The sequence below is a fragment of the Alosa alosa genome, chromosome 17 (genome assembly GCF_017589495.1).
Source record: "Alosa alosa isolate M-15738 ecotype Scorff River chromosome 17, AALO_Geno_1.1, whole genome shotgun sequence".
NCBI lineage: Eukaryota > Metazoa > Chordata > Actinopteri > Clupeiformes > Clupeidae > Alosa > Alosa alosa.
The window spans coordinates 6748476-6765589 of NC_063205.1; the positions used below are offsets into that span (position 1 = coordinate 6748476).

The 17114-nt window shown below is 47.6% G+C and overlaps 1 protein-coding gene across 3 annotated transcripts in view; it reads right to left on the bottom strand.

Moving 5' to 3' along the window:
- The window catches only part of LOC125310648 (rho GTPase-activating protein 6-like), an 84148-nt gene that overhangs the window by 15303 nt on the left and 51731 nt on the right, over nucleotides 1-17114 (bottom strand). For all 3 annotated transcript variants that reach the window (XM_048268268.1, XM_048268267.1, XM_048268269.1), the window contains exons 2-6: nucleotides 9127-9286; nucleotides 6990-7061; nucleotides 3438-3712; nucleotides 2692-2887; nucleotides 1193-1248 (exon numbers count right to left, since the gene is read on the bottom strand). In XM_048268268.1, the coding sequence (XP_048124225.1) occupies nucleotides 1193-1248; nucleotides 2692-2887; nucleotides 3438-3712; nucleotides 6990-7061; nucleotides 9127-9286 (759 nt within the window). The remainder of the gene's footprint in view (nucleotides 1-1192; nucleotides 1249-2691; nucleotides 2888-3437; nucleotides 3713-6989; nucleotides 7062-9126; nucleotides 9287-17114) is intronic.

Genomic DNA, 17114 nt, shown 5'->3' on the forward strand with positions numbered 1-17114 from the left:
AATAATCAACCATTAGGCCTACAGACTAAGCTAGATTGGGAATTGTTTAGAGGAGCAGTCTTAACGTCTTAATATGGACTATGCTGACCTACAGACACTCACCGGCAGCAGAGCCGTAGAGATAAATAAACGGCTCTGACGGCAGTATCTTTGCATTGCACCATGGGATGTCATTTTCAAATAATCATCATTGCATTTTATTATTATTGTTGTTATGTGTTGTCTGTTTTTTTATAAGAACATAAAAAAATGCGTTGGTCTCGAGGACTCGGTCTGAAATGACGAGTCCTTCTCCTCCCACTGTGGGCCGAGACCGAGTCAAGACCGAGTCTTTGAAGGAACGAGTCCGAGACGAGTCCGAGAAAGCAGAAATCGGTCTCGAGTACTACATCACTAGTTTCTCCTGCCATTTATTCACACACACACACATCACATTAGAGAACCCAAACAAGGCCTACAATTCAATATTCAAAACTCCAGATCATCCAGGCCACCATAATTCCGCAGCATTAACACCACCTCAGCCACCTCAGTGACCCAGAGAGACTGTGGAAAACAGGTCAGCATCCTTTACAGGAGCACACAGACATTATTGGAGAGAAACATGTTACACAACCTGCCTCTATTCAGATCTATTATACATGCACAGTGCTCTTTCAATAACAGAGCTCAAACGAACCTTCACAGCCTCTATGGGGAAGTGAGAATGGAAAGGCCAAGGAGACTGAACTGTGTTGTGCTGCTGCGTTACAGCCTGAAAGCCTGTTTGTATGCTAAATGTACCATTAAAGGCTGGCCCTGGTCAGTTTTGGCACGTTGAGGGGCTCTTAGGGCCAGTGGTTATGGGCATCAGGTGGGTGCAGAGAGAGAGAGAGAGAGAGAGAGAGAGAGAGAGAGAGAGAGAGAGAGAATTAATGCCTGCCGTCCAGGCCAAGCACCGCCGGACCATTACAGATTCTATTTCAGACGCACATCCTGAATGGCCTCCATGTTTAGCATCTGAATGCGTTATTGTGCTGGAAATAACAATGGAGAGAGATGTGCGCTGTGATGAGGCCAGAACGTAACAGCATAAACATATCTGCTCCCCGTGTGTGTGTGTGTGTGTGTGTGTGTGTGTGTGTGTGTGTGTGTGTGTGTGTGTGTGTGTGTGTGTTTACTTTAATATTTATGTCTGTGCTTCTACTCTCACCTGCCTCACTCGTTTCTTCGAGCTGCCAACCCGGAAAATCCCAACAGTCTGAAGACCTGTGAATGAGTGCAGAGCAAACACGATCAACATAAACGGACATAAACACACCACAAGATAACCCCGTTCAATAATGAAAGTCTCTGTAACACATTGTCCGGCGCAGATTTTGATCTGGTATTTTTTTTGTTTTCAGTGTGGATTTCTCCTTGTTATTCCCGGTGATCACAATGCCCATTGAAGTCACTGCAGTGGAAAACACTTCAGCCATGCACAGGGAGAATTTACTGCAAGGCATGTGTGATAAGCACCTCAGACCCCACCCACAGCACCCAGCCCACACCTCAGACCCATCCCACACCCCCTCTCTGTGGGGTTTCAAGGATGTTGACCAAGAGAGACGTCTTGACTTATATTTATGTTAAGGTGTTGCAGAGTGACTCATGGTCATGGAATGTTTTGAGATTTGGTCTGTTGCGTAATGTTAGGTTGCCTGCACCACACGGTCCAGTTGACATTGGTTAGGGAACAAAAACACTCGTCAGATTAATGTTGCTCTAAGTGTCCATAATAGGTGGTGATGGTGTAGTGGTTAAGGGGCTGGGCTAACATGCAGTAGCCAGAAAGTTGTGGGTTTAATTCCCGGCTTCCACCGTTGTGCCCTTGAGTAAGGCACTTAACCCCAATTTGCTCCTGGGACAATGTAATCCCTTGTAATCAGGGGTGTAGTGGTAAAATAAGAGGTGGGTAAACCATGAGTTTTGTGATCACGGTAGGCGGGCAAGGTGGACTGCGCCATGTTTGATAATGGTGAAGGTTATTGTCCAATGTTTATAACAATCCCAGTGCTGTTAAAAGGTTCCTAGAGTGTTGATGAGTGTACATATTGTGAATGTGGATAATACAGTGTGATTGAATGTTAAAAGTTGCAATTAGTGAATTAACACTTTTAAGAGGTGGATAAACTCTAATTCTGAAATTTCAGAGGTGGATGAGTTGCGTTTACTTGCGTCTACCCTCCACTACAGCCCTGCTTGTAATATAGTTAACATACTGTATGTAAGTCACTTTGGGCAACAGTGTCTGCTCAATGAGTACATGTAAATAATAGAACAGCAGTCCTGCAGTAGATGAGAACAGTAGTATGCAGTCTTCCATAAGAACACACTACATGTCATGAGGAAGCTCAGCTGTCCTCTGGGAATATACTCTATGTGATGAGCCATACTCATGGGCAACACTTGTGGTAGGAGTGGGAGTGGAGCAAGCCGTCTGTATCTGTGAGTCACTTTGGAATAAGGTGTCTGCTAAATAGCAGCACCATGACCATAACCATATGAAAAGACATCTGAGAGCAATCGTGGTCATATTAGAGGACTCTCTCACACACACACACACACACACACACACACACACACACACACACACACACACACACACACACACACATGTATATATATGCTAGCATGACGCTGGGGCTCATGTGGGTTGTGCTAGCGTACCATACTTCTCCATGTGCTGGCAGCAGCAGTCGACCACGCGGGGCACCTGGCGGTAGATGGGGTTCAGGCTCAGCCGCTTGTCCCGGTGCTTCTCCTTCTTGCTGGGCGTGTCGGCGGGCAGCGAGAGCTGCAGGGCCTCCAGCAGCCGAGACTGGTTGTCGTCCAGGTCAGTGATGGAGTCCACCGACATGCCCCCCTGTCAATCACAAAGATCACAAATCAATCCCAAAGATCACTTCCTTGGTCAGTTAAAGGCTGATACCCGCTTTTAGCCATGGTTGGCTTTGCACAGCACAGGATATACCTGATCTAAGATATAGGCCCTTTATAATTTAAATGGGAGACTAAACTAACTAAACTAACTAAAGTCAATTTAGTAACTCATGACTCAAGATATGCGGCTAGTGGGAGCATGTCGAGAGAATGTTTGGGTAAAGTATCTTGGCAAATACATTAATTCACACAATACAAGAGTATTACTACTAGTATGCCACTAGTCGCATGTTATCTTTAGTTTATGCACAACAACACACGTTGCTCATACTTTGTCCATTTCCTAACGTTGCACCTTGCCCATATTCTAAAGGGAGACCCATAGTGTTGCAAATCCCTACACACCCTCTGTGGACTGATGCAGATGCTCATAGAGAAGATTAAGTGAGTTATGAGTCATGTGCATTCCACTTCCCGAAACGTGTTATGTGCATCGCAAGACAGAGAGAAGGACAGGAATGGGCAGGACTGACCCTCCTGCGTGCCCGTGGTGCGGCCTCGGGCGTGTTGGGTGACGACTCATTGGCCGTCTCCGACGTGGAGCTGAGCGAGGAGTTGCTGCTGGACAGCTCTTTGGTGGCAGGCCGCTTGGTGGCAAACTGCAGGATGGAGGAGACCAGGTCGCTGGTGTCACGCTGGTCCTCGCGCGGCGCCGCGTCCTGCCGGAGGCCATCCTGCCGCTGCCGCTGGGCACGGTCGTTGGTGATCACTTGAGACAGAGGGATGGCAAAGGCCTGGGGCACGCACTCTGAGAAAGGAGGGAGGGAGAGAGAGAGAGAGAGAGAGAGAGAGAGAGAATGAACGGCAAAGATCATGAACACAGTCAACAAAAATTTAGTTATAAAGCAAATATGTCACAGAAATTAGTACAAAAGTGAAATTGTTGACAGTTAAGACAGAGAGAGAGCGAGCAAGAGCGAGAGAGAGAGAGAGAGAGAGAGAGAGAGAGAGAGAGAGAGAAAGTGAGAGAGAGAGAGGGAGAGAAGACATGGACAAAACATGCCTTTACTCAAAGAGACCAGAGGCAACACATTCTTTCACGACAGTCAACTATCACCTCTTCAATTAAAGCTCCATCTCTGGTGTGGCCAGAGCTCGTAAACAGCTGCACACAGAGCAGCAGCGCTGGGGAGAGACGAGCTCTCCCTCCCCCGGGCCTCCTCTGCCCCGGCTCCTCCACATAGAGCCTCCCCTGCTCCTCACATAGGAGCCTCCCGGCCCTCCACATGCTGCTCCACATCCTCCCCTGCACATATGGGCCTCCCGGAGCCCTCCCATAGAGCCTGCCCTGATATCATCGCATAGAGCCTCCTGCCACATAGCTCCCCTGCTCCCTCCACATGAGCCTCCCCTGCTCCTCCACATAGAGCCTCCCCTGCTCCTCCACATAGAGCCTCCCCGGCTCCTCCACATAGCTCCCCGGCTCCTCCACATAGCTCCCCTGCCCCAGCTCATCCACATAGCTCCGCTGCCCCGGCTCCTCCACATAGAGCCTCCCCTGCTCCTCCACATAGAGCCTCCCCTGCTCCTCCACATAGCTCCTCTGCCCCTGCTCCTCCACATAGAGCCACCCCTGCTCCTCCACATAGCCCCTGCTCCTCCACATAGAGCCTCCCCTGCTCCTCCACATAGCTCCGCTGCCCCGGCTCCTCCACATAGCTCCCCTGCCCTGGCTCCTCCACACAGAGCTTTTATTCCACCAAGAGCTTAAGTGGAGTGGAGCCATTGTGTAAGGACACAGAGCAAATCCCTATTACTGCACAATCTCTGTTTCCCTGCCTGGGTCCCTGCTGACGTCAGTCCGGCGCTGTTGACTGTCAGAATGACTGCCTTTCAAGGGTTCTGTGCGTGTGTGTGTGTGTGTGTGTGTGAGAGTACCATGTATGTGTGTGTGTGTGTGTGTGTATGTACTATGTATGTGTGTGTGTGTGTATGTGTGTAAATGTGTCTAAGAATCGTATAGACAGCTGGGGTGGTGAGAGCAAGCTCTCAGTGAATGTGGCCTAACGTCAGCTAGGCTGATCAAAGGGCTCACATATTCCTGTCAAAGGAGCCTTCACTTGCCAGTTTTTGAGAGAAACCAGGCTAGCAAAGATAGGATGCATGCACACGCACACACACACACATGCACACACACACACACACACACACACACACACACACACACACACACACACACACACACACACACACACACACAACACTTGCACAGCGAAAACCGGTGGAGTCTTTCAGTGATATCAGGGCCTTTCTTAAGAATAATATTCAGGCTAGTGCCAATCTTTGAAGTATCTCAGACAAACACAAAAGGTGATGAAGGGTAACTTTTTTGAGGAATGTTGCTGGGCAACCACATACAGTACAGTAACTTGTTCACATGCAGCCTACGACTGGATGATCATGAAAATTTGCCTACTGATGATTAACGTTCTCAGAGGTGAATTGGAATGTGCCACAATAACAATACTCGGGAAAATTGCCCATCAATATTCTCAGAAAGTTGCCTTATGTGTCATCATATTAGGTTAATGAGTACACTCCCGAAAGAAAGAAGTCCCAGACAGAAGTATGACTTCAGAAGTAAGAGTGATCCATTTTTAGTGAATCTGCATGGCCACAAACAGAGCATTCCTTACTCCATTTGTTGATGCATCAACGCACAACTCTATCACAATCCACAGAGTTAGTGATTTATTTTCCAGACTTTCACAAACAGTTGGAGAACACAGAAGCACATGTTTAGCGGTTTACAGCATTCCTGTTGGCAGCAATAAATCCTCAGAGTCTCTCCCTACATGCATGCCACCTAAAAGACATTTCTTGGTGTGAACTCTACTTGTGAGAATGCAAAAGAACGGGCAATGTTTGTTTGGTTTGGTGAAGCTGTGAGCTTGAAATTGAAGAGGAATTGGCTAGGGGTGGCCTGAGTGAAATAAATCAGCTCGAGATTTGGTGCCAGTGGGGCAGCTGCACAACTCTTTAAAAAGCTGCACATATTAATCATGACAACACTCAACAGCGCTGGGGATTTTAGACTATTTTCACCCTAAACCACTTCTCAACGAAGGAGGTCCACTTACAGAAAGGCATTTGTGTTCTGGGAAAATGACATCCAGTTTTGGCTATTCATGCCACATTACTACCATCAAAACAATCTTGGAATCTGAAGAAAAGACCAATCTACTGATATCTAAATGTAAAACTATAAAAAATAAAACTTTCATTAATAAAAAGGAAGGAAACTAAAACAATAAGATATCTTATTGACATCACGTGAATCTGTTTAAAATGACTCCACTTGACACCGGGTCCATAATATCCTGGTACCCACACCGTTGGTGGAGTGAGAGCCCTTCTGAAGATGCTGGCCGAGATCAAGTGCTGCTGGGAGACCGGGCCTCCTCCAGGGCTCTGCCCCGTCTTCATTCCTGACCATCACATCTGGTAGTTCGGCCAAAAAAATGCCGTCTGTGGCGACGGGGCGCAAAGCAGCGCTCTCCTCCCCTTACAAGGAGAGCGCTCCTCTTTTCTAAATATAAACAGACGTCTAAAAATACACACTTCCCCCATGTCCAGACCCCCCATCCCCCCATGTTTCAGGAGGCTGCGGCAGGCTAGTCACCTGGGGCGTGACACAGACAAGACGCTCTTGTCCCGACGGGGGAAAAAAGGAAACGGCAGAGGAAGGAGGAAGTGCCAGTCCCAAAAGCCATCTACAGTACTGCAGGATGAACTATAGTAAGGATCATGCTCTTTATGTCAGAATGAATAATCAGGAGATGGATCAATTTTACAATTCCCTTTATTTTAAAGTCTACACAAGGCCCAACAGGATTCTGTTGAAAGAATAATTAAACCGGAAACAACATAGCAAATGAGTCATGCCAGATTAGCAAACAGAGTGAGACGTTTCAATTGGGGCTGGAACCAACTGGTTTGCAAAGGTGAAATATTTGACAGAGTTTAGCAATTAGCTACATTTAGCACAGTTGTTCTTTTTAAAGAGAGAAAAAAAGATCTGGAACCTTTGTCTCTGTTCTTCTCTTTGGCTAGCGAGTCCAACTTTCTCCGCAGGGACTTCTTCCTCTTCTGTCCATCTGGGGGGACACACAGAAATGAGGTTATCAACACAAACGCTGACATCCACAGACCCGAGGTCAGAAACCTTTGACAAAAACTAAAAGGAAATAGTCCCTACAGGCCATATGAGGTTGCAATGGTTAATGCCTGACCACAAATATGCTGATACAAGACTGCCTGGTGTCTTGTTACCGTATGTGCTGTTATCACAGGGAACTTCAGATATTCAAAACATGAAACGTGAACCACTCTGATTGTGTGTGTGTGTGTGTGTGTGTGTCTATTCTTTGACTTATAAGGCGAGAGAAGGATGCATTCTGGAACAGGACACAGTTTCATGTCCTCATAATAAACAGAGTGTTAGTCTCTTGTGAGAGTTTAAGAGCAAGCTGAGGTGACACCGGGCCACTAGAATGCACCGTGAGTGAAAATAAGGGTGGAGGAAGACAGAGAAAGAGAGAGAGAGAGAGAGAGAGAGAGAGAGAGAGAGGAGAGAGAGAGAGGGAGAGGGAGAGGAAGGGAGAGATAAATGAGATACCAAACAAGGGTCTATTTACATCTTGGGTCAATAATTATCCAAATGATGAAAATAGCAGATACTGTTCTAATGAGTCGAAAAACATATCCGTGCTTACAGCACTTTCACACCTGCAAATGGTGAAAGAATTCATCAGATAGAGTGGGGGCAAGCTAGTGAGAGAGAGGGAGAGAGAGGGAGAGAGAGGAAATGGTTTGGATTTTTGTCTCGTGGATCGGATGGCTGTAGAGAAACTGAAGGAAACTCCGGTTCTCCAGTGGCATGCCAACTAATCTCTCTTTTTTCTTTCCTCTCTTTCCCCATTTGTTCTCTCGTTTTCTCTGTTCGGGAACGTTTGGAGTGTCACAACAGTGGCCATCCAACTCCAGATGTGAGATAAATATGAATCCAATGAGTGAAAATGAAGGGAGGGGGGGGTAGAGTGTCTGAGAGGGAGGGAGAGATAGAGAGAGAGAGAGAGAGAGAAAGAGAGAGTGGAGATTTGCTGTGCTGCGATATATCAGCAACACATGGATTCTGGATCTGGAATTAATAAGAAGCATAAACTTGCATATTAAATCATGAGAGAAGAGATACAGCCATGACAGAGGAATTTCAATCCTGGCCATGGCTTGCAGAAGCTGACTGTGTGAGGGTCTTTTTATTTGTGTGTTCTGTGTGTGTGTGTGTGTGTGTGTGTGTGTGCATGTGTGCGTGTGTGTGTCTGCAGACTGCTTGTGCAGGGTATGTGGGACTGGGTGCACTTGGCTTTGGTGGCTCATTCTCAGACCGTGGGGCCGCCATCACCTCCATCTTGTCTGCACACCGGTGAACCCCCACAGACAGACACATACACACACACACACACACACACACACACACACACACACACACACACACACACACACACACACACACAAATGCACACACACATAAACACCCACAAGCACACACTCACTCAAATAATCCAGCACGCATCCTTTGAAGCCACTACATGATCAAAATATCTATCTTGTTAGTATCATCAGCTGAGAAATGCAGAGTCTGCTAAGAGAGTGTATTGGTGTAAAACAAACATTAGTCCCATCAGAATGTTCAGAATCCAGAACCACAGTTGGTGTGCTCAAACACTCCACATTAAACTTTAAACATTTATGTGAAGCGATCAACCCAAAGTCAGATACTTTTGAAAGGGCTCACCATTATGTGACACATGCAGTTCTGCAAATATTTGATGATGGAGGAGATTTGTTCTGTTATTGTGCTGTTTATCGAATTCCAACCCTACGAGCCAAGGGCATGTTCAGTTTGTCTGACAAAAAGTAACAGTAACCCTTTGCTAAATGTTTTATCTGTATGTTTTATCTGAAACTTAGGTAATCTCATGTGGTTCCCATATCATATATACACACACACGTGTGTGTGTGTGTATGTGTGTGTGTGTGTGTGTGTGTGTGTGTGTGGGGGGGCTGAGGCCATGTGTGGTGAGGCTGTGCTCTGGTCCTGTGTGTGTGAGTGTATGTGTGTGTGTGTGTGTGTGTGTGTGTGTGTATTTGCTCTGGTACCTTTGGGAATGGTGATTTGGCAGCCCAGGTCGTAGTCCTGGTGGAGACGGGCATATGCCACCTCCTGCAGCCGCACACGCTCCAGCTCCGACAGGCTCTGCACGGCCACAGGCTTCAGACGCACGCTGCGCCCAGACAGACTGTTCCAGGTGAAATCACCCTGAGAGAGAGAGAAGAGAGAGAGGAGAGAGAGAGAGAGAGAGAGAGAGAGAGAGAAAGGGAGAGAGAGGTAGGGAGAGAGTATGGTATGATGACAAGGCTTAAGACAACCCTCACTAAACTGTGATATTCAGGATGTAGTGCACAGTCAGAATAAGATGTTTTCTTAAATCAATAATATTCGTTGATATTGTTTTATAGAGCCCATATCAAATGCATTTTCTTTATGGGAATGATCGGTACACAGTTATGAAACAGCTCGACTTTCATTTGCTCCCTACGGGTGTTGTAAAGACACCAGCAGCCATGCACACATTCAGTCATACGACAGCAACAATTTGCAGTGGTGTAATCTCTCCCCCAGATTTGATCTGTCGTCGCAAGCAACGCTGCCTGCCACTCAGCCAGGTCCCCGTGGAGAGCTGTCTGGATCGCGGGGAAAGTCTGGAGCTCTTTCAGCACAGTTCTCACATGAGACACACACACACACACACACACACATGCGTGCGCATGCACACACACACATACATAGGCACACACACAGTCAAACACACAAAGTCACACACACACACACACAGTCATGCATACACACACACACACACAGTCTCACACACACACACACACACACACAGTCTCTCTCACACACACACACACACACACACACACACACACACGCACACACATATTGAGAGGGTCAGTATGACTGCACTTGGAGTTTACTTTGCGGTTCTGTCCTGACGGACCCCTGGGTGGTCCTGCAGCCATAGTCATGTCATGTCAGACTACTACAAGCCTACTGAGTTTACATCAACAAGAGAGATTTCAGATGGCCATTGTGGAAAATTGGATCTTACATCTTGGTTATGTGAAATTTGCCAAACATGCTGGAAGGTCTGAGTTGCCTAAAGGTTTCAGCACCATACTTCCAAGAAAAACACCTTATTCATGCCTAGGTTTTCTTTTGGTCTTCAGCATTGTGCTCTATGGGTCCTAACACTTTTCAGATGACTGTTATTATGATATGCAGGTGACACCGCAAGCTATGGGTTGCAATCAAGTAACCAGCGTAAGAGAGAAGTGGAGCTCTTCACCCATGCTATAGACACATGACATCAGAGAAACTACAAAACTAACTGCTACTGGAAGAACAGCACCTTAGGGGGAACAGGTCCACTGTAACATCGCACTGCCTCAGAACAGTTGAGCAGAAGAACAGCTCAGCAGGCCCACAGTGCAGTGTCCTGGCTGCGAAGGATAAGAACAGCATGGCCCCAAAGCCGGAAAAACACCAGAAGTAGAACAGCTGTACTCCAGCGCTTGGACCCCATGGCCTGCTGCTCTTCCTCAGGCTTCTGAGAGACCTGCAGAGCCAGTCGCCCCCTCTCTCCCCCCACTCACTGTGGGCCTTCAATGCACCTCCTATGGCTTAGCCTCTGGCGTGAGACACGGCTGATTCCACTGAGTCACAACTGTACAGGCGCATACCGGTAGCCCGTGACCCACCCAGTCTGGGTTCAGCTCACACTGGAGACTTGTGGTCAAACAAGGTGGAGGCACCAAGGGATTTACACAAGAATGAGAAAGGAAAGAAAGGAGAGAAGCTTGGGGAGAAGAGAGAGAGAAAGAGAGGGAGGGAGGGAGGGAGGAGGAGGAGAGAGAGAGAGGGGAGGGAGGGAGGGAGGGAGTGAAGACCGGGTGGGAGAGAGAGGGAGGGAGGGAGGGAGGGAGGGAGGGAGAGAGAGAGAGGGAGGGAGGGAGGGAGGGAATGAAGACCGGGTGGGAGAGAGAGATAAAGCTTGAAGGCGGCAGGGGGACAGGGAGACTGAGAGGAAAGAGAAAAACAGCTGTTTGAAAGGCACAAGCTTGCCAACAACAATTCCAATGCCAGAGTCCATCCTAAGTATATCATAAATCCATGCCCGCATTCTCCAGCCCAGCTGAGCGTGGTCTTTTGCACTAGAATAAGCACTAATAAATCCTAACCATGCTCCGTGAATCCTGTTGAAGAGTTAACATACTTTATGCTGCGTTACCATGGATTTCCCAAACATTTATGAAAATGCACTTCCTTGTTAGCTTTAAAAACTAACTTTCAGCACGTACGTAACGTTCGAGTCGACAGTGTACGCTGACCTGTCAACGCAAGAAAAGATTGTAAATTCTGAAGATTGCAGTCTGTTTGTCTACACTGCTATGTGGTCTGCTATGAGTTCTTGCAGTCCAGAGAGGGTTACAGTGTTGGGTTAAGGTGACCTCTTTGGTGTCCAACACTAGCAAGCTTGGCAGTCGCTCTACAGGAGAATGTGGATGTGTGGACCTTGAAATGAGACACACTTGTTGTGTCCAGCTGCACTGATTGAGCATTAGTGCAGCAGAGACATGGACTGTTTTGGTCTGTCTGAGCTGGAAAAGTCCAACACACACCTCTTATAGGTAAGGAGGCTTATAAAAACAGGGAGAGACTTTGGTGGCCTAGCAACAACAAAAAAAACAACCTGATCCTTGGCCGAACTTAGTGCAAAAGCCCTTCCTGAGTTGCAGCCATGTCTGGGGATTTTTTGGCTTTGTCATTGGAGATCACCAGGGCTTTACACATCTAAGCACACAACAGCTGTTTGTATGTAGAGCAATAGCAAACTGTGCTGCATGGGTGTGGGTTGTGTCTGTGAGGAGTTTCTGTATGTGTGCAACACTTGGGAGTTCACAATATAGTTGTTCAGGCCACACCTAACATGCTATTAATGTCTACATATGGGAGACATACAGCCATGGAGCATGTGGAAGCATGTCGGTCACACAGAGGTTATGTAACATAACATACCAGATGTATGGCACATACAGTAGGAGAGCTTCTGCTGCTCCCTCATAGACCAGGCCAAAGCAATGACATGATCTAAGCCCTCATACTTTATTAGAGAAATACACACATTTTAAGTGCATGAAAGATTAATGTTCATTCTGCTTACAATCAATGTAGTGTAGTGTGGGGTAGTGTAGTGTAGTGTAGTGTGGTAGTGCAGTGTAGAGTGTAGTGTAGTGTAGTGTAGTGTAGTGTGTAGGGACTGTGTGTCTGTGATAGGGCTTAAGTATAAGTATATATACTTTTTTGATCCCGTGAGGGAAATTTGGTCTCTGCATTTAACACAATCGGTGAATTAGTGAAACACAAACAGCACACAGTGAACACACAGTGAGGTGAAGCACACATTAATCCCGGTGCAGTGAGCTGCCTGCTACAACAGCGGCGCTCGGGGAGCAGTGAGGGGTTAGGTGCCTTGCTCAAGGGCACTTCAGCCGCGGCCCACTGGTCGGGGCTCGAAGCGGCAACCCTCCGGTTACAAGTCCAGAGTGCTAACCAGTGGGCCACAGCTGCCCACTGCTTTTCAGGGTGATTAGCAGAGGTGAAGTTAGTGAGCTTCTCCCTTCACTGGAAAGTGTTTTGGGTGCCTTGTGCTATATCAAAATGCAATGTGTTGTGGTCGATGTTGTTGCTTTGGGAGAAAAGATGTGGCTTTGGAGCACATTTTAATCTAAAAAAATTGCACCCAGCAGCAACTAAATACCCTTCCTGTCCTAAATATGGATGCTTTAGCAAAATAGTGTCCCAGTGCATCCTAGTTTTCAGCAGAATCAGACTTATGAGACCATCACTTTACAAGCTCTTGGTCTGTGATAATGTCCCGAGTGTTGATCTCCAAATGGACATCTCTACTACGGTTCAGAGCCTGCTGCCCTCTTATAGGGCTGTCAAAGTCCTTCTGCTGTCAATTCAGAAAACAGATTTGCTCTCCAATGTTTACGCCTCCATGCCAAACACTCCTTCCCCTGTTTACACAGCTCGGCTGCCAGCACAAATTGAGTTATTCCACCTACATTAATGTCAAATATTCCCCGAGCTGAGCCGTGATGGTTTGGCCATCCTGTTATTGAGGCTTAATCTCATCCCACTCTCCCCACCACCATCCCTCAGTGGTGTGGCGGAGCTGCCTAGTGCCACCTACGGTGAGCGCGGGCTGTTGCGGCGTGTGTGTGTGTGTGGCTCCTGGCGTACTTGGAGGAGTCGCTCTCAGGGCTCATTTTACCCCATGATCATGGGTTCTGTGGCGAAGAGGCTCAAAAACCACTGGGTTCCTCTCTAAGGGCTGCGGAACATTCCGTGCCCCCTGTTTTTCTCGGAGGTCATTAAAGGCCAGAGTTCTTCGAAAGTCATCCGCTCTCTCTTCGCGGCAAGTGGCACATGTCTGAATTCTGATGACAAAAGCGTGTCGTGAGTCTGTGTGACACAAATTAAGCAAAAGGTGTGAGTCATCTCTGTGCATTGTGCAATGCATTGGATTCATCTCCTCTACAGAGGACAAATGTATGGTATGACACACACACACACACAGACACATGCAAATGAACTAATATGCTTATCACACTTCCTTTGCAAGAGCAGCGAAGGAGAACAAATCATGTTCTCCGAGACCAAAACATAGCTGTTTCCATGACTACACAAACACACACTTGAATAAGTAGTTCAGGATCTGGTCTAAAAATCTCCATGGAAACCACTTAAGCCACAAAGACAATGGGCAGACAATGACCTTGGTGAGAGGACCCCTCTAGTGAAGCAGTAAGAGAGAGAGAGAGAGAGAGAGAGAGAGAGAGAGAGAGAGAGAGAGAAAAGATAGAGAGGGAGGTAGGTGCCTGGCACAGTGCTTGTGCTGATCTGTCTTCCACATGCTAACAAAACATATCGCTGTTTTACCAGAAGTGACTTCAGCAAGTGTGTACATTTAGAGTGTGGGACCGTCTACACACACACTGCTGACAGACATACTACGTCATACAGTACGGGTTAAGAAGCCAAGGAATCAGGCCAAGGACATAGTTTTCTACCTTGACTCATGTTCATTTCATTACAGTTCCCAGAAGGAACTATAGACACACTCTAAATCAGGAACATACTCCAGCACTATAATATCTGAAACACACATACATATAGTAAGTACATATACAGTCCATGTGTTCCAAACACACACAACCCCCACACACACACACACACACACACACACACACACACACACACACACACACACACACTGTTGATTCCACTGGGGGATGTCAGACTAACCTGGCCATGTGTGAGTGATGGGAAGTGATGGCGCGTGGCCAAACGTGGACATTCCAAATGTCCAAAACAACAGCAGTTCATCAATGATGACACATCAAGCGCATCCAATCAATACTGATGAAACACCACATAGGTTTGAGCGCTGTGCAAATCAATGTCCCGCAACGCAAAGTATCTAATTATGCGGTGCTCCGTGTGGCCTTGCTGGGAATGTTGGCACGGGTGCCACCGACACGAGACACCCTCTCACCACCACCAGACTCCGGCCGTTACATAAGCGGCTGGAAAAACAGCCCCACGTGTGGGCTGGATATTTACTGTTGTCTGCTGTCGTCTGTGACAGCGTGCTGGGGAAATAGAGAGCCGGCAGGAGAGAGGAGACGATCACATGAAACAAGCACTAATTACCGTAATTACATCCTTCCACAGGCAGAGAAGTGGTGACAGAGGCCTTAAACGCACACACACACACACACACACACACACACACACACACACACATACACACACACACATACACAGAGAGAAGTGGTAACAGAGGCTTTACACATACACACACACACAAGCAAACATACCACAGAACTCTCATATGTCTGACAGTGTTCACAGTTCACAGAGGGAGAAGAGTTTGTGTCTGATGCACATGCATAGCCAACAATCCCAAACACACAACAAACACACTCACTCAGCACACAAGTATACACTCAGCATGAATGTACCGTATACCTCAACTGACCTGAAACTGACCTGGGCACTCTTAGCCCTGTTTCACACAGCATGTGTTGTGTGTGCATTGCGTGTATGTTGTGTGTACAGACTATTGATTTCCATTAAAAGCGGCAGTCATGCATGAGATGTGTGTCTTACACAGTCAGTGTTTATGCACATCATCACAACATGGAATCAATTTTTTTAATCAATGGAAACATCTGTATTTGCATTCACAGCTCTCAAAATGGTTCTTATAATACTCCCAAGCCTCTCCATGTCTCCACAGTGATTGTAGACCACACCTTTTTAACAGCAATCTGGGTTTTGGGGCAGGAACGATTATTTCATCAGTCTGGGCTTGTGCTCACTTTTTTGATGGATTGAGGTTTGGACTCTGGCTGGGCCACTCTAATTTATAATCATTACAAACATATTGGTCAAGAGAATCAATATTTGCCAGGGGTATGAACAATTTATTTTCTTAATTGTAGGTGGCAAAATAAAAGCAACAGGCAATGCAGATATAACACACATCCAACGCAGGCAGTGTTTAACAGGCCTTTCTACTTCTCAAGGCCCCTTTACAAGCAGCCTGAGGAGCTAAGGAGGACACAGGGAGTGGAGATGAGAAGTCCAAAGGGGTGGGCCGGGGGCCCCTGACTCCCCCTCGCGCTCTCGTCCAGACACGGGCTAGCGCCGTAACCCTGGAGAGGGGAGGAGGGCGCGTGCAAGGAAAACACCCCGGAGGAATGCTCACGCCACCTTCACCACAGCTTCCTGCAGACAGGTGGCAATCTGGGTGAGTGGAGAGGGAGCAGAGCAATGCCTGCACTTCCAGACACTCACACACACACACACACACACACACACACACACACACTCACACTCACACACACACACACACACACACACACACACACACTGTATACATAGACACACACACATCTGGCAACTATCAGCCTGCCATCCACTCCCCGCTTATGTCAGAGTGAGAAGATTAATCACTCTTCCACCTGCAGCAAACCATCATGCATCTATCCATCCATTCACAGCTAAAAGTGAGGGACAACGCAAAGAGGAGAGAACAATGTAGTTAAGTTAAGCAATGCAAGAAGAGAGAGAGAGGGGGGGAATAAAAAAGGCCCAGGCTGACAATAGGTGATGTAAGACATCATTGCGTACACACTCTCAGACAAGAACCAGATTGGCTGGCTCGTCCGCGGAGAGCCGAAGGAGCTTTGACAACGCGGCGAGCGCGCCACAAACACAGCGCAGGCAGCGGGCCAGAGGCCTCAAGAAGAGAACAACAAGAGACTGTTTGCATCGTGTGCCTCTCAAGAGCTGTGTGCAGCCATAGAACTGGGCCAAGGCGGGCCAATAAACACGTCACCGGGCCCATCTTATCGGGGAGCTGGTGCTGCGGACGCCCTGGCCAGAGACATGACAGGGGGTTGGAGCGTGGGCTTGTGTCACCTTACCTCCAAAACCCTCTAATCTAGAGCACTAAGACACCTGGAGGTCACGACCTCTGCGTGCTGAGACTGCCGAACCTACAGCGTTGAGATTCGGCGTTACGCAAGGATCTGTGAAAAACATCTGGAAAGCGTCTTTTGAAGACAGTGTAAGTGGTCGTTTGCGTGGCGGGCAGGGGACTCGTGGAGCTGGGGGGGATAAGTGGTGCATGCCTTGGCCACCGCAACATAAACACGCAGGTGGCCGGGAAAGCGTCTGTCAATTAGGCTTTTGTTTTATTGGGACAATGGTGTAGGAGAGCTCAGGTCACGTTGAGCAGAGGAGCCGGGAGAATGCTGGACCAAAAAAAGACGAAGCCTTGAGCTGGACACGATACAAGGAGGAGGGGCAGCCATCTTTCTAAGAAGGCTGCTCAAGCTTTACCTCATTCTTTTCTGATTCTCTCCTTCTCCAATTCATGCCTCACACAGAATCCTGGCTCTCTTAGACACTCTCTTGTCCTCCTCATCTTCTCTCTCTCTCCCTCTCT